At 36.2% G+C, this 15218-nt stretch overlaps 2 protein-coding genes across 3 annotated transcripts; one reads left to right on the forward strand and one right to left on the reverse strand.

Annotated features, from left to right (window-relative positions):
• Positions 1 to 558: 558 nt before the first annotated feature.
• On the reverse strand, positions 559 to 6905 carry si:dkey-228d14.5 (uncharacterized protein LOC796266 homolog). Of its 2 annotated transcripts, none has more exons than XM_059359708.1 (8): positions 6744 to 6905; positions 6568 to 6634; positions 4355 to 4402; positions 4204 to 4269; positions 3906 to 3973; positions 3699 to 3829; positions 2680 to 2857; positions 559 to 1257 (listed from the first exon to the last, which is right to left on the reverse strand). In XM_059359708.1, the coding sequence occupies exons 2-8, from the start codon at positions 6630 to 6632 to the stop codon at positions 1064 to 1066; spliced, it is 750 nt and encodes a 249-aa protein (XP_059215691.1). In that variant the 5' UTR covers positions 6633 to 6634; positions 6744 to 6905; the 3' UTR covers positions 559 to 1063. The 2 variants fall into 2 exon arrangements, with proteins under 2 accessions (XP_059215691.1, XP_059215690.1); XM_059359707.1 differs by having other exon boundaries at positions 6740 to 6905.
• Positions 6906 to 8593: 1688 nt separating this feature from the next.
• zgc:110319 (uncharacterized protein LOC796111 homolog) lies at positions 8594 to 14786 on the forward strand. Its single transcript, XM_059323829.1, has 8 exons — positions 8594 to 8685; positions 9160 to 9251; positions 10358 to 10493; positions 12195 to 12261; positions 12355 to 12466; positions 12568 to 12631; positions 13443 to 13617; positions 13957 to 14786. Exons 1-8 carry the CDS (start codon positions 8621 to 8623, stop codon positions 14023 to 14025), a joined length of 780 nt encoding a protein of 259 aa, XP_059179812.1. The 5' UTR covers positions 8594 to 8620; the 3' UTR covers positions 14026 to 14786.
• Positions 14787 to 15218: the final 432 nt, after the last annotated feature.

Consider the following 15218-nt stretch of genomic DNA (forward strand, 5'->3'; position numbering starts at 1 on the left):
ATGAAGTGAAAAGAAAAAAAGAACTACCTCTGAGATGTAGTGGAGTTAAAGGATATAATAGCAGAAAATAGAAATACTGAAGTGTGAGTACTTGAGTAAATGTTCTTGGTTACTTTACACCACTGCCAGTTAGTTCTAGCAAAAGCCATGTACAGCCCCATCGCTCAAGAAACAAAATACATTTTCAGTTGCTGTAAAGGTGACTTTAATTCAGAAACCCTTATTCTAGTTGATCTAAAGACTCGCACACTGAAATATATCAAACAGGCCGCACCTAAAAACTGTATTGGAAAGGACGGGGACAACACCCACTGCACTGTTCCTAACCAACACTGTGCTTCTGGATCAGTAAGGTGTTGACGTCTTCAGTTTAGAATGTACTGAATTCACTATTCACTGTTTTCTAACTGTCACTCTGCATGAGTCATCCAGTCAAACAGGATCTTTTGTTGTCACAGGGACTGATACGTAGATGGATGTACTGCAGAGTCCTCCACCCTTCTGATGATCTTAAAGTAAAAATCTGTTTATGAGCAGAATAACAGACTTCTCAGCATGTACAGAGGTCATGATTTTATTAAAGTGCCAAAGCTTTATGTAAGCGCTTAAAGGGCTTTAATGTGAAGCTAACATCAGTGAGATTTTCATGAGTGTGTCCTTAATAGTGTACCTAGTGAGGAATTGTTGTTGTATTAACATTTGATAAATGGTAATTGAAAAAAAAAAAACATAAATAAGAAGTATGACACATCAGGTTAATTGTTCTGTTTGTTAATTGTCTCTGTGACTTACACAAAAACCTAATACAACTGATATGTTTTGTTCATTTGCTTTACATAATAAATAAGGAATAGGAAACTGAAATGCCCAAAGAAGAAAATCATACAATTTTAGGCAACAGTATCAAAATGGTGGGATATCATAATCCATAAATGGCTGTAAATCCATCCCAGCCGAGTGATGAAAAGGGTTATTTCTCCTCCAGCCACGGTCCGGCTACAGATGTGTTACGCAGTCCATCCTCACTGACTGTGTGCTTACGCTGGATCGTGGCGGCCTCATATCAGGACATTGACATCATCAGATGCTTTTCCTCCTCTCGTTTGTTCAACAGATTTGAGATCATGTAGGACCCGAAGAAGTAAAACTCCACGGCAAAGCTGAGCTCAAACAGCTCCAAGTTAAGGCTGAGCATCCACTCAAATATAGCCGACAAGTGGACGTAATAGTACTCCTCCTGGGCAAACAAAACTGTATCTGTAGGGTTTCAAGTTAAAGATGTATAGAACCAGAATATGACAACAGGCCCCTTGAACCAGACATGCAGCATTCCTTGTAAGACATATGTGACAGTGCTTATAGTCAGATAACTTTAGGCTATCTTGCATGCAAAATATGGCTAAGAATGTACCTCAAAGGGCAGCACTCTCAGTACTTTAACATTCCACTCAAAAATCTGCAAAAATCTATTGCATTGTCATGCAGTTACAGATTGGCCTGCAGGCCTGTGTCATATGATCGAGGGGCTCCATTCAGATGCATCAGGGTGGATGACAACATTATGGGGTCTTTATGAACTACAACTTTACAGAAATGTCACATAAACAGGCCCTCATAGACAAAGCTTCTGTTGCTGTTTTTGAGAAAAAAAAATTTCCACAGAGTTGAAGGCTGATATTGCATAGAGTACTCAGTCGCTTTAAAGTCCTACAGACAACCTTAGGGGATAAACACTCAGTCAAAATGTATCATGATGAGTTTTTCTTGACATCTTCAAGGTAAATGTTTAGGCTATTCCTTCAGTTTTTCAGTGGGACCTTCTGGCTCTGTTATTGACATGACTGACTAAGCTTTGACACAAGAAATGCCAAGTTATTTACAGCAACTTAACACACAGGCTCTGGCTTAGGGGCCCCTGAGCCTTTGGGCCCCTGGGCCTAGTAGACTTGTTCAGTAAACCACCTGTATGGAGCAGTTAGTGGCTGATGTTTCGCTTTGGAAAGGTCACTTGTAAGAGACTTTCTTTGGGAACTGTTTATGAACAAAATGGAGATCTACAAGGAGGCATGGTGTCTGCTCTTATCATCCTGTGATAGGATATGTATTGTTCTTGCACACATACTTTAGACTAGCGTGTGCACAGATACTGGTTTAAATTTTGACGTGAGCCGCTTCAAACTGGCAGTTCAGTGTCCAAACATGGAAATGTGAGTGACTAAGTGGTGTCATAGCATATCTGAGATTAAAAGAGAACATGTGTTGTGACACTGTGCAGCTTCCAAATGTCAATAATATGAAGCTTCGTGTTACAGGAAAAACAATGTTTAAAGGTTGATGTAGTTAAAAATGACATTCATTGTAATTCTGTCAAGTGACTAATGTAGCCTGTCCCACTTTGCAAACAGAGCAGCAGACCAGATCCAACTATTGCACAAAGGGAAGGCAAAGCCATAGAACAGCTGGAGAGTGGACTTAGACGTCACTGCTTAAGTCTATAGCTGATATGTCCTGTTATAAGCCCCGCCAAATGAACTTACCATGTTTATTGTGTTTACCGTCATCCAGCTGACCAAACCAGCCACAATTCACTGCAAATCTATCATCACAACTGCAAGATTGTTCTCAAATAGAAAGATTGTGCAGATTTTTTTTTAGCTCCAAGTTTTTATGAAAGGATACAGCAGATGGTGACGATGGTTTGAACCACAGTGGAGGTGATGCGTAACGGGTAGAGAATTTTCTCATATCCTGTCAGCACACACCGCCCGGTCAGTGCAGTCAGCAGAATGGTGTAGAAGCAGATGCACGTGAAACTGATGGCAGCTCCGAGGTAGTGAAGGAGGGCAAGGTGAAGCGGCTGTGAGGGTCAGACAGAAGATTCCGGGATCAATACATGAACAATGAATTAATCAGAACCATCCCATTCAGTTGGAGTGCAACCTATTAACTTATTGTCAATTTGCCACATTTAATTGCAGAGATAGAGGTCAAGTGTTTGGGTGGTCAATCTCCACAATTTAATAATGGTAGAATAAAACTTTAACTCTTTTTTTAACAGTAAAACTGGTTTTACAGTCTGGTATGCAGTACTAATGCTAATATTGTATCTTTGATACATTTATGTCTATTTTGGGTCACATAAAAATGGTTAAGTTATGTTAAAAACTATGTAAGAGGTGTAAAAGCTTGAGCCAACTTTGCTCGTGCTCTTTATCACACTACATGACATTAAACAAACAGCTACCCACCTTTGTTTGCTGTTTGAGCACAGGTGAAAATCGAAGCTGTTTGGCTTTAATCTAGTCAGATTACTGTTTTGCAGAAGAAGTAGTAAGATCTTTGACTTAACTAAAAGCTCTAATACTTATATTACATATTTTCTATATTACATGCATTGCAGTGTCGTAGCAAGCTGCAGTATTTCATTTACTTATTTCTTTTTTTTTAATATACTGTTGAGTGATTTAGTTTGCTGTATAATACTGTACTTATTATGTTTTTTTAAATCTTTATCTTCAAAGTAACGCCTGACTTAAGTCATCAACAAATGTATTGAATTAAAAAGTGCAGTATTTGTCTCTGAAATCTTCACCACTCTTGTTTTGTTAGATGACCTTATCTCACAGATTATATGGGCCCTTAAATAGCTATTTAAAACGGATAATTAAACTTATTTCAGCAGGAAGTGCCGTACTTACATTACAGTTTCCAGCTGCGAATGCTCCCAGCGCTGCCACCACACCAAACACTAAAGCAAACTTGCTCATCATAGACTGGCATGCGTGCTTCTCCATAATGTGGGCATGGTGGAACAAACAGAACAGCAGGACTGAAGAGAAAATCACAGCTGTTAAATCATGAACCAGTTAAATCTAATAGAATGTGTCGTTAGCAGGTAAACTCACACAGAAAGGATCCTGCATTGATTGTGGCTGTAAAAAGTGAATTTTCTGGTAAACTGGTTCCACTTGAGCTGAAATCACATAATATGTTCAATTAATTTACTTCGTAAAGGATAGGAAAAAATTAATTTCAGATGCTTTATATCCATTGCATTAAACACAATGAAATCCACTCCAGCAGCATGTATATATAAATAAATAAATAATATATATATAAATAATATAAATAAATGTATATATATAAAATAAAATAAAATGTAAAAGAAAAAGAAAAAGTGTAATATTGACAGTGCCTCCTCACCTTATAGTGGGAACAAGGCAACATCCAATTGTTGACTGATTTCTTTTGCAGTAGTTGTCACGTCCCCTGAAAACAAATGAATAAAGTTCTGGAGAATCTGTCACATTAAACGCTGATGATCAACTGCCTTCAATAATGAGACACAACTCACCAGTCACTGAGAGAGCACACGTGTTTGTTGGCGAAGGCCAGGCCATATCTGGAAAAATAAAACAAAAGAAAAATATAGTGACGCCATTAATATATTTAGGATCTATAACATTATTGATATCATAGGAATTCAGATTAAAAACTACTGAATGGTAGTGTTTTGGCAGTCCAACAGCTGCAATGTGCTGATGAGAAATGGCGCCCTGCCTTGAACTGAAGAAATTTAATAAGTGGCAAGAGCTAAATCAAATAAATTCAGGAAATTCTGGGAAATTTCTATGAAATGGATGAATGAAAAATTGATCATTAAAAAATGAATAGCTCCTCTTTTTTCCTTGAATATTTTATGTTAAGCTCATAACTTAATGCTAAAACCCAATAAATATAATGTAAAATAAATAAATAAATGTAGAACTTCAATCATTCCTGTTAACTGAATCAGCTGAGTTAAATATATTTTTAACTCCAAAACCTACCCTGACAATAAACAACCATAGTTACAGTTTTCTCCTATCTGTGGTAATGATTCAGCATGGAAGAGCAGACAGCGGGTTTAAAATCTGAGCATCTCGAGGTGTAGCTAAAATAGATGACCTCTTTAAAGACAATCATACTTTCCTGTCTTTCGAAGAAGTTTCATACTGTCCAGGCAATGTAATAGGTTGAAACTTCCCCGACTGTCTGCTCTTGAAGACTTTTCAATGAGATTTTCAGACTCCAAGGGGCAGGTGTTCTTTTATTTATAATTTGTTTGTAAGTAAATCCAAGGAGTCATCACAAAACATATCACAATCATGGAGATCCGATGTGCAAGAAAAGAGGAAGAGGAAGAATGGGCTAGAGCTTGTTGAACAGCTCAAACTCAAACTGTGAATACAAACTCTAAATTACTACAATACACATACACCTTTTTAACCCAAATATTCCAGATGCTTGCATTAAATGTAAGCAACAAAAAGTTTCTTTATTCCATTGCATGTGGGAATGCCCTTTTATACTCTCTTTTTGGGAAAAGGTGTTGAACCTGGCCAGTCGATTCATTGAAAAAGGAATACCTCTCAAACCAAAGTTATGTTTACAAGCTTGACAAGTTTTGGAATATCAGGAAGGTTTTTCTCAAGGAAATTAGAAAAATGATATTGAAATAGATGTCTGGAATGATGAGCTGAACTGAAGATTTATTTATCTTTTCATTTTATCTTGATTTGTATACACATTTTATTTTCATCATCATTATTGCTGTCATTATTGTTGTTGTTTTCTTGTATGTGCCTTCTTGTTCCATGTTGTTCACTGCTTGTAAATTAACAAAATGTGCAATAAACATATGTTTAAAAAATAACAAAAAAAAACCCCATAGTTACACAAATGCTCATTTTAATTGGCATTTTTACCGACACCTTATTTTTGCCGTTCATTTGTCACTATACAACTCATGCTGACTCAGTGCTAAAATACTTAACATATTTCTGACATTATAAACAAAGTTGAATGAGGGGAAAAAACACCACTGCTCTGCTGGGATGTATGTTACAGTTAAAAGGGCAATGTTGTCACTCGTCTTGAAAGTCTGGTGTGCACACCTTGCAACAGTCAAACAAACCGGATCACATATTTCAAAACTGTTGTTTCATAATGTGTTCAAGTGCAGGCAGGCAGTGGGGGATTTTTCCCATGACGTTAACTTTTACATGCACATACTCAGAGTAAAATATAAAATATATATACATGAAAAAAAAGTATAAAAACATCTGAAAAACATGTCAGCTGGATATAATGTCATGCCATTTCATTACTTCCTGTTAAGGGCCAACAGTTATCAGTATTACTGCTGGGATCACAATGTCCTGAGCTGGGAATATACAGTTCAAACACAAAACTTGATAATCTTAATGTGTGCTGTTGTCAAAAGTGCCAATCATGAGTCATCATGAAACCTTACGAACACTTTACAGCTTAAAGCTTTAGTTACTTTTCAGGTCGAGACTTAACATAAAAAACATGATCAATTTAATGAGACTTTTTCCACCACTGTTCAAATGTAAATACGACTGATGAACAGGTTTACCAAAATGGCAATAAAGTTAATATAAACTTTGCATTTACATGACAGCAAACAGACTCAGGCAGAATATGAGCTGTACTTTAAAATAAAACATGTTCTAATAACACTCAGGTAAAAAAAGAGGAAATGCATGTTTTTGGTAAACTTACACACTCCATGTTCCGATGAAGGACACCAGGGAAAGGGAGATGGGAAAGATAATCCAGAGCACCATGTCTTGTTGGTGAAGCAGAATGCAGGTTAATAATTAAAACAAGAATTCCTTAAGTCCAGGTGACTCCAAAACACTCACTGTTAGACCTCCTCAGGGGTTCCTCATACCTACAGAGCAAGATTTGTACTGGAACAAAAAACAAAGTGCTATTCCTAATATAAGTGCAGTTCCTGTTCTTCAAGAAGTGTTATAGCGATAGTCTTCCACCATCCAGTTTACAGCCCTGCTTTTATGGGAGTCTTCTCTTTCTCTGCCACTCCTTTGGAGCACCACCTTGTCCTGTAAGAACACATGTTGGGAAACATGGGGTTGGCCTTCTTGATGCTGATGTCACATTGTTTGTTTAATCTACACAGCTGCTTCAGGAAACATCTAAATCAGACACGGTGGAGTTTCTTATACCAGTGACTCTGGGTTTGATGCGTGAAAACTGTTTAAACAGGTAGGGTTATGGTTAGGGTTGGGTTAGGTATGTGAGCACTGTGAGTGTGGAAGTTTAAAAGATACATACCAGAACAATACAGACTGTTATGTAACAAATGCACGGTGTGTTCACTGGTATGCCAAAAAAAGGATGGGTAAAATGCAGAGGTTGAATTTCTTGTTGTGGGACTAGTGATGGAATCGCAATGTTAATCTTAAGAGACACGCTTTGTTTTACCTGTCAGTCACTGCTGGAAACATTTATTCCAGTAAGTCCAGTTTTGACGCTTTGGTGATCAATTGTAGGAGAAATATTTTTTTAAATGTATGTATTTATATATTTATATTAAAACACATTTTTTATTTAATTCTTTGAATGTATTTTTTATTTCATTTTGTATTTGTCTTGTGTATGTTTTTATATTGATATAGATACATATAGTTTATTTGTCTTGAAAAATGTCATAAAAAACTATACTAAAGTATTATAGTAGTAAGTATAAAAATTAGTTTTAACGGAGCTGTATACTGGATGATTTATATTTTACTCTTTATCTACTCTATTACATTTTGGAGTGAAATATTGTATTTTTATGCACTTCAACTTAAGTATACTAGTTACTGTAGATAGAAGTTTTAACTCTTGTAAAACATGATGAGGTAAACTTTCAAATGCAGGCATTGTACTTGTAATTGAGTATACGTAATTAAATTGTGGCTCTTAAGTAGACTACAACCACTTCGGTAACATCTCAATGAGTTGTCACTGAATGAAAAACAACCTGGAGACATGCACTTGCAGAGTGGCAGAATGTAAATAAGTACAATTACTTAAGTACTGTGCTTGAGAACTAATTTTAGGTCCTTTTATGCAACTATTTACTTCTATTCCACAACATCTCAAAGGGAAAATAACATACTTTTACTCCACTTCATTTATCTGACAGCTTAAGTAACTTTACAAAAAAAGACTGTTGCGTACAAAACATATGATGAAAATAATATGTTTTGTTATAAATTTAAATATCCATCAACTTAACAAAAAATCTTAACCAATAAATTATATTTACATTGATTTTCAAAGCAGGACTTTTACTTTTCCAGAGTAGGCTAATTTTTATAGTGTCATATTAGTACTTTTACTAAAATATAGGGCCCGAATACTTCCACATATTAATAATTATATTCATATATTTATAGTATACACATATTAATTATTAAAATAAAATTAATAATAGCTATTGACACGAACCCTTAAGGCACTCTATAACACCAGTTACTGTTCGTGAATACACAATATTCTTTTTATTATTGAATTATTATTTGATTATATTCAATTATTTTATTTATTTAATTATTAAGTTTAAATTATCTTATTTATTTAATTAGTACATTTAGAGCATTATTTTAATTGTATTATTTCATTTTTATCGTTATTATTTATTTCGGTCTCTTTTAACCAATAACTTGTTTTTACTGAGGACATTTGGTGAATATCTGACCGCGGCTCTGGTCAGGACTTCGTGCTGTCACCACATGAGGTCCTCATTTTCAAAACAAACAAAATGGCTGCGCACATGAGATGGGGTCTTCTGCAGTTGTTACGGGCAAGAAATACGGCTCACCTTAGGTTTGAACCTCTCCAGCTGTGACATATAATTTTGTACACATCTTATAGTGCTGATATGATCAACTGTAATGCGTCTGTAAAGCGTTAACTTCTCATTCAGGCGTGTGGTGGAGATTTAGCTAATTAATTAGCTAACTAGCGAACTGCGACACTAGATAACTGTTTGTCTCTATAATCCAAATATCCACATAAATGTTGAGATAACGAAACATTTTTGTTATTTCCGTTGTTTTGATCGTGTTTGATTTCATATGTGTATTCACAGATGCCAAGCACTGTAAGTTAGCTAATGCTTGCTAGCTCAGGCTGTAAACTTTAACAACAAATCCTCTGTTTAACAGTTAGTTACAGCTCGTTACACTTGGTTTCTTTCATCCACCAACGCTGCTTAACTATGTATTCCTTGCTTTGTAAAGTTAAACGAGTTTAATTCTTATATTGATGGACAGAAGTTGTCGGTTTTTTCTTCGCAAGGTTTCCGGTGAAGACCAGAAGCTCGTTCCACTCACAGTGCTCGACCCAGATCTCCAAGAAGCTTCCCGGGACAAGACCCACACACTTCTCCAGTGAGAAACACTGTTTGGACACTTTTAATACATTCACTCACTCTCTGTCATCATGTTCCTACCACATGTTTTAATATGGACAAGAGAAAAATAATATAAAACTTTACTAAGAAGTTGTTTTTTTAATATTTTTATTGCTCTCTGTTACTTACTTTGGACCTTTTAGTACTGGATCCTGCATGGACCTTGGAGCACCTGCACATGGATCATATATTCATTCATTCATTCACATATATGCACATCTACACCTATCGATAGACAGTGATAGAAGAAATATTCAGACCCTTTACTCAAATAAAAGTACTATTATTACCTGCTGAATTACTTCACTACAGTAAAAGTCCTGCGTTCAAAACTTACTTTAATAAATGCAAAGTCAGCATCAAAATGAACTTAAAGTGTCAAAAGTAAAAGTCCTCAGTATGCAGAATGGGCTCACTCAGATTGTCATATATATTCTAAATATATATTTTATTATTGATGCATTGATCTATTTTACTGTTGTCTAGGAAAGGCTAATTTAACTACTTAATATACTTTTATATGGTTATTTCATCAAAATGCGTAATCATTTAAATGCATCACATTTCTTCATTTTAAATCTTGAACAGAAGAATAACTAGTAACTGAAGGTAACAGCTTAATGTAGTGGACTAAAAAGTACAATATTTGCCACTAAAATGTAGTGAAGTAGAAGTATAAAGTTACATATGTAAGTACAAGTACCTCAAATATTGTACTAAAGTACAGTACTTGAGTAAATGTACTTTATTATATTACACCACTGTTGATAGACTATTTGTTGATAGCCAGTACATATTCATATTCATGTAAACATTTATATTTATTGACAGACCATACATATCTTCACTAAATCACTCGTGCAGTGATCCAGGGCGTTATTTCAAGCCTGCTACTTCAGTGTTGTACTTTAACTTTATTTCTTTATGTTTTTATTGTCTTTTAAACCTTTATTTACATTTAGTCATATGTTTTGGTTTTCTTCTGTACCTCTTCTATGTTTCATTATACTGCTGCTGCTGCTGCTGTGATTCTTGAATTTTTCCCTCTGAGGATTGAAACACTTATCTTACCTCTTATTTCAGTAAGACACCTGTCCATCCAGACTCAAGACACTCCGAACCCCAGTAGCTTGAAGTTTCTCCCTGGTAAAGCTGTCCTGGGAAGTGGGACGCTTGACTTTCCCACTTCAAGCTCGGCTGAATGTTCATCTTTAGCCAGGTGTGTGTCAAGTTTGCTGTTCTTATTTTCAGATGCTCAAACATGGAGGTATTTTGCTTATCTGCGTTTTATATCATTAACTACATATCTTTAGGTTTTGGAGTGACTTAACAAGGCCTTACCTTGGACTTTTAGGAACTGGGATGGACATTTTTTTTTTTTTTTTTTTCAAACTAAATGATCCATCGCTTGACCTAAAAACTTTTGGCATCAATACTGAAAATAATAATAACTTTCATTAGTTCCCTTGCCGGTTTGCATATTCATTGTGTGTGTTGTGTTATGAAATCAAAGTATACTGAACAAAAATATAAACGCCCCATGTCAAATATTGATGCCACACGGAGTTAACAACTCTAAGTGAATATATGCTGACTTTTACTTGTACAATAGGATTATTTCTCTTGATTTCTGTAACATTTTAAATCCATCTCTCTGTCAGTGAGCATTTGCTCAGCGATGTAGTGATTTCACTCAGTACATGGCATTTCCAGACGGTGATCAGACAGAATGAGAAGTACCCAGACACTCCTTATACAGGGGACAATAAAAGGCCATCCCAAAATGTCAAATTTTGTCATAAGTCATCATAGCTCAGATATCTCAGGTCATGCAGGAACGCGGCATTGGCATGCTGGATTCAGGGATGTCCAACATGCAGTTGCTGTGCAGCTGAATGTTAATTATCGGATGATAGGCCGTTTGAGAGTTTGTATTCGCCTGACATGTCCCCCATAGAGCATCTTTGGGATGTTCTGGACCGGCGTGTCCGTGACCGCGTTCTAGTTCCGGATAATGTCCGGAGGGCCAGCTCCGTGTGGCCCTCCGGAAAGAATAGAATAACATTCCACAGACCACGATAGACAACCCGATCAACTCCATACAAAGGAGATGTGTTGCTCTGAGAAATGCAAATGGTGGACACACAAGATATTGAATATTCAATTTTTTCAACCTGAACAACGTGTTGAAGGGATTGTCACTCCTTTGCAGATGCCAAAATCAAGATTGTAATGGACGCTGATCTGTAGATTAGTCATTCACAAAAAATTATTTTAATTCGCTTCATATATTGCATAACCCTAATGTTAATAAAAATTCTAAGATTTGACATGGGGTGTTTATATGGTTGTACAGTGTACAAAGACAGGAAGAGGTTTTTTAAAGGCTGCACACTCCAGTGATCCATTTATGTCTGCAAAATATTGTTTTCGGCAGCAGAACTAAAATGTTTTGGTTTACTAAAATGCTCATTTTTGTGAGCTAAAATGTTTATCTCACAGATGAGTGTTTGACATTCCCATTCTCCTTTAAGATATTAATAATTATGATAATTTGACAATGGATAGTATATTCATTTAACTGTTTTGGTTGTGTCTCCAGTTTCTGACAGTGATTAGTTAAATGGTAGAAGAGTACATGCAGTAGATGTGACGAAGGCATCCTGTGACACACCCTCTTTGAGTCCAAGCAACTCAATACAGGAATGCATTGCGTAGACATGATTGTTTGCTGAGACATTTTGTCTTGTCAAAACAAAATTATGAAAAGCAGTGCAGTCATCAGTGACACTCTTGATAAACGCCTGCACAAGCGGATATTGTTATCACTGAATGAACTAACATGAACACGGACTCAATGCTCTCATTGGTATATTTTGGGTTTTTGTTAAACAATAACATGATAACGTGTTTCTTTCAGGGACCTGTTTGATATTGAAGGAGTAAAAAGTGTGTTCTTTGGCCCAGACTTTATCACAGTCACTAAAGTAAGTTTTAAATGTACTCGTACAGCTTATCTCTGTTATTCTATTCCTATGAAATATTGTGTTGAGACAGGACATATTTGTTTTTATCATCAGACAGATGAGGATGTGGAATGGACAGACATTAAGCGTCATGCTGTGGATGCCATTGCTAACTTCTTTGAGAGTGGTGAGCCGATAACAACTGGGGTAGTGCACAATGAAAGCAGTGAGTATGCAACTTTCCCAAATAAGTCATCCTGTTCTGATGGAGCGGATTTACTGTATAATCATCTCACAATATCACACTGTATTATTTCTTTATTTTAGGTCATTCTGAGGATGATGATGATATTGTATCTATGATAAAGGAGCTTCTGGACACCAGAATCAGGTACTACTTATTTATGTCAGTCATCTTATCTTAGGGCGTCTCCACACCTGAAAGTCCGAACCAAGGTCCGTGTTCTGTTACATTGTATACATTTGGTCCTGTTGGTTTTGGTTTCACACTGCAAAAGGAATAACGGACTTTTACAAGACAATTCTACTGACGTCAGTGTTATTTCCTTAACGTGTTTACACAAAATGAATCCAGCGAGCCACCTTTTACCTGTGGTAATACTTTTGCTGGTCTTTTGCTACCAGCAGCACCAGCTTAATGAGCAATACGTGAGACTGCTTGGTATTCGCAAGATGAGCCTCCTCATCATGCGAAAACTGGATCGCAGTCAACAGGAGAGGAGGAGAAAACGGCCCGCAATCCTGCCAGTTATGGCAAAAAACTTCCTGTCATTTATACGAAGGTCCGAACTTTAAAAAAAAAGTTGTTTTCACACTGCAAAAGGTTTGGACCTTGGTTCGTTTGGTCCGGACCGAGACCACCTCTTTGGTCCGCGGCACCTTTCACACCTGGAATTTAGGTTCGGATCAAACTGAAAAGTCCTAAAGTCCGGACCACACAAGATAGGTGTGAAAGCGCCCCTACCTATTGCAATTAGGTAGCTCACTATTTGATACTTTATGAATTTTTAATATGTAAATCCTGATCATACATTTCCTTTCTAATATTTGTTTCCTCAGCAGTCCTAACAATGATGCTCAGTGTAGTAAAAGACAGTCATGCTGAGATAAGAGTCCTAATCTGTCCGTCCTCTGTGCTGCTTTGTTCTGAACAATTTGATATGATCTCATTCCCTCACAAGACCTACAGTGCAGGAGGATGGAGGTGATGTCATCTTTAAGGGGTTCGAGGACGGCACAGTCAAGCTGAAGCTGGTTGGTTCCTGCACAGGGTGTCCGAGTTCTACAGTTACCCTGAAGAACGGCATTCAGAACATGATGCAGTTTTATATCCCAGAAGTAGACAATGTGGAACAGGTGATTACAAAGATCTGTTTTGTTGTAGAAGTTTGTTTTTGTGGATTAGCATAAATTTGTGCAGATTTTTATTTTGAGCCAAGCTTCACTATAGTTCTTATAAAATGATTGGTTTCAGTATTAGGTTTATGTATTGATATTTAAATCATCATATGCAGGGAGTTATCCTGTGATCTTATTCTGATTTTAACTTTCAATCCCTTAAGGTTGAGCCTTGAACCCAGGCAGTAAATGTTCCTTCTTACTTACTTGTCACTATACAGAGTTGAGATTTTGTCATAATTGATTACAAACTTTTACGTCAAATTTAACATTTTGTCAATTGCTGTTTTTGCTCAGGTTGAAGATGAAGTGGATGAAATCAATGCAAAGGTTTTCTCACAGCTGGAGCGCAAATTGCAAGACTGAAATGGGAATGAGTTTTGTTGGAAGTCAAATATATTCCACTGTGTAACAACACAGCTATGCATAATTTCCACTGATTACCATTCTTCAATCATAAGAATGAGAAATTGGTTACCTGCTGTTATGTGTGCATAATTTATACTTTGAAGTGTTCACCCTGCAATTTATGTGTGCATACTGTAGCACCCTGTTACTAAGACAAGTAGATACATGAATATAACTGCACATAGTTAATACTGTCATTCTTCTAGCCAGTCAAAATGTTCTGCTGTGATGGCTGTAAATGTTGTTCTGTATTTATTTCTTTATAAATATTTTATATTTTGAAAGAATATTTTCATAGGTTAGAGATACTGTAAAGGTTTTGACATTTGTCATGCAGAGTGAAGGTTTGAAGATATATATCATCTGAAATGTAACTGAACCAACAAAGGCACAATCAGTAGGATTGAAAATACAGCCAGAGAGCTCTGGAGATTCAGACACAGCCACACACTCCTAGTGGGTCATAAGTGATGATTGAAATTGATTATGATTATATTATTATTTTTGTCTGACTCTATGTATTGTTTATAAGGAATATAATACTCATTGTTCCCTTATTGCACCATCTATAAGTATGATGATATTGAGGCTACAGTTATTCATCAAGCAGAAGTAAGTTTTCTATTGTAACTGCATATAATACCTGCCTGCTATATGTGCTTGTCTTACATTCTTCAGATTTACTGTATCACTGTATTAAACAAAGTTCGCAGTTTGAATGCAAATCTTTATTGTTGACTCACTTTTTTCATTAGTCTTACTGTAATTCCTATTTCTCACAGTTGTTGCTACTCACAACCTTGTTAGAGGAACAAAAGCAAAGAGTAGTGAATTGTGAGAGGCTGTACACTAAATAATTACTTTGTACGTTTTTTTTAACTCATGCTCCGGAGGCACAGGCACATAGGGACAATTTATGTGATGAACACAGATGAAACACTTCGTCACCCTGTTAAAATAATTGCCTAACTCGTTTTTTCAAGTTTTGCAGGAAACACAAAAAACGTCACCAAAAGTGTAACATGACATTAATTGATCATTTCACTCAAAAAGGATGGCTATTGGCATAGTAATAACACTGTGTAAATTATGTAACTTAAGAGAAATAAATGACTTAGGCATTTTTTTGAACATGCCTTTGTGACTTAAGC

Source organism: Centropristis striata, chromosome 20 (assembly GCF_030273125.1).
Source record: "Centropristis striata isolate RG_2023a ecotype Rhode Island chromosome 20, C.striata_1.0, whole genome shotgun sequence".
NCBI lineage: Eukaryota > Metazoa > Chordata > Actinopteri > Perciformes > Serranidae > Centropristis > Centropristis striata.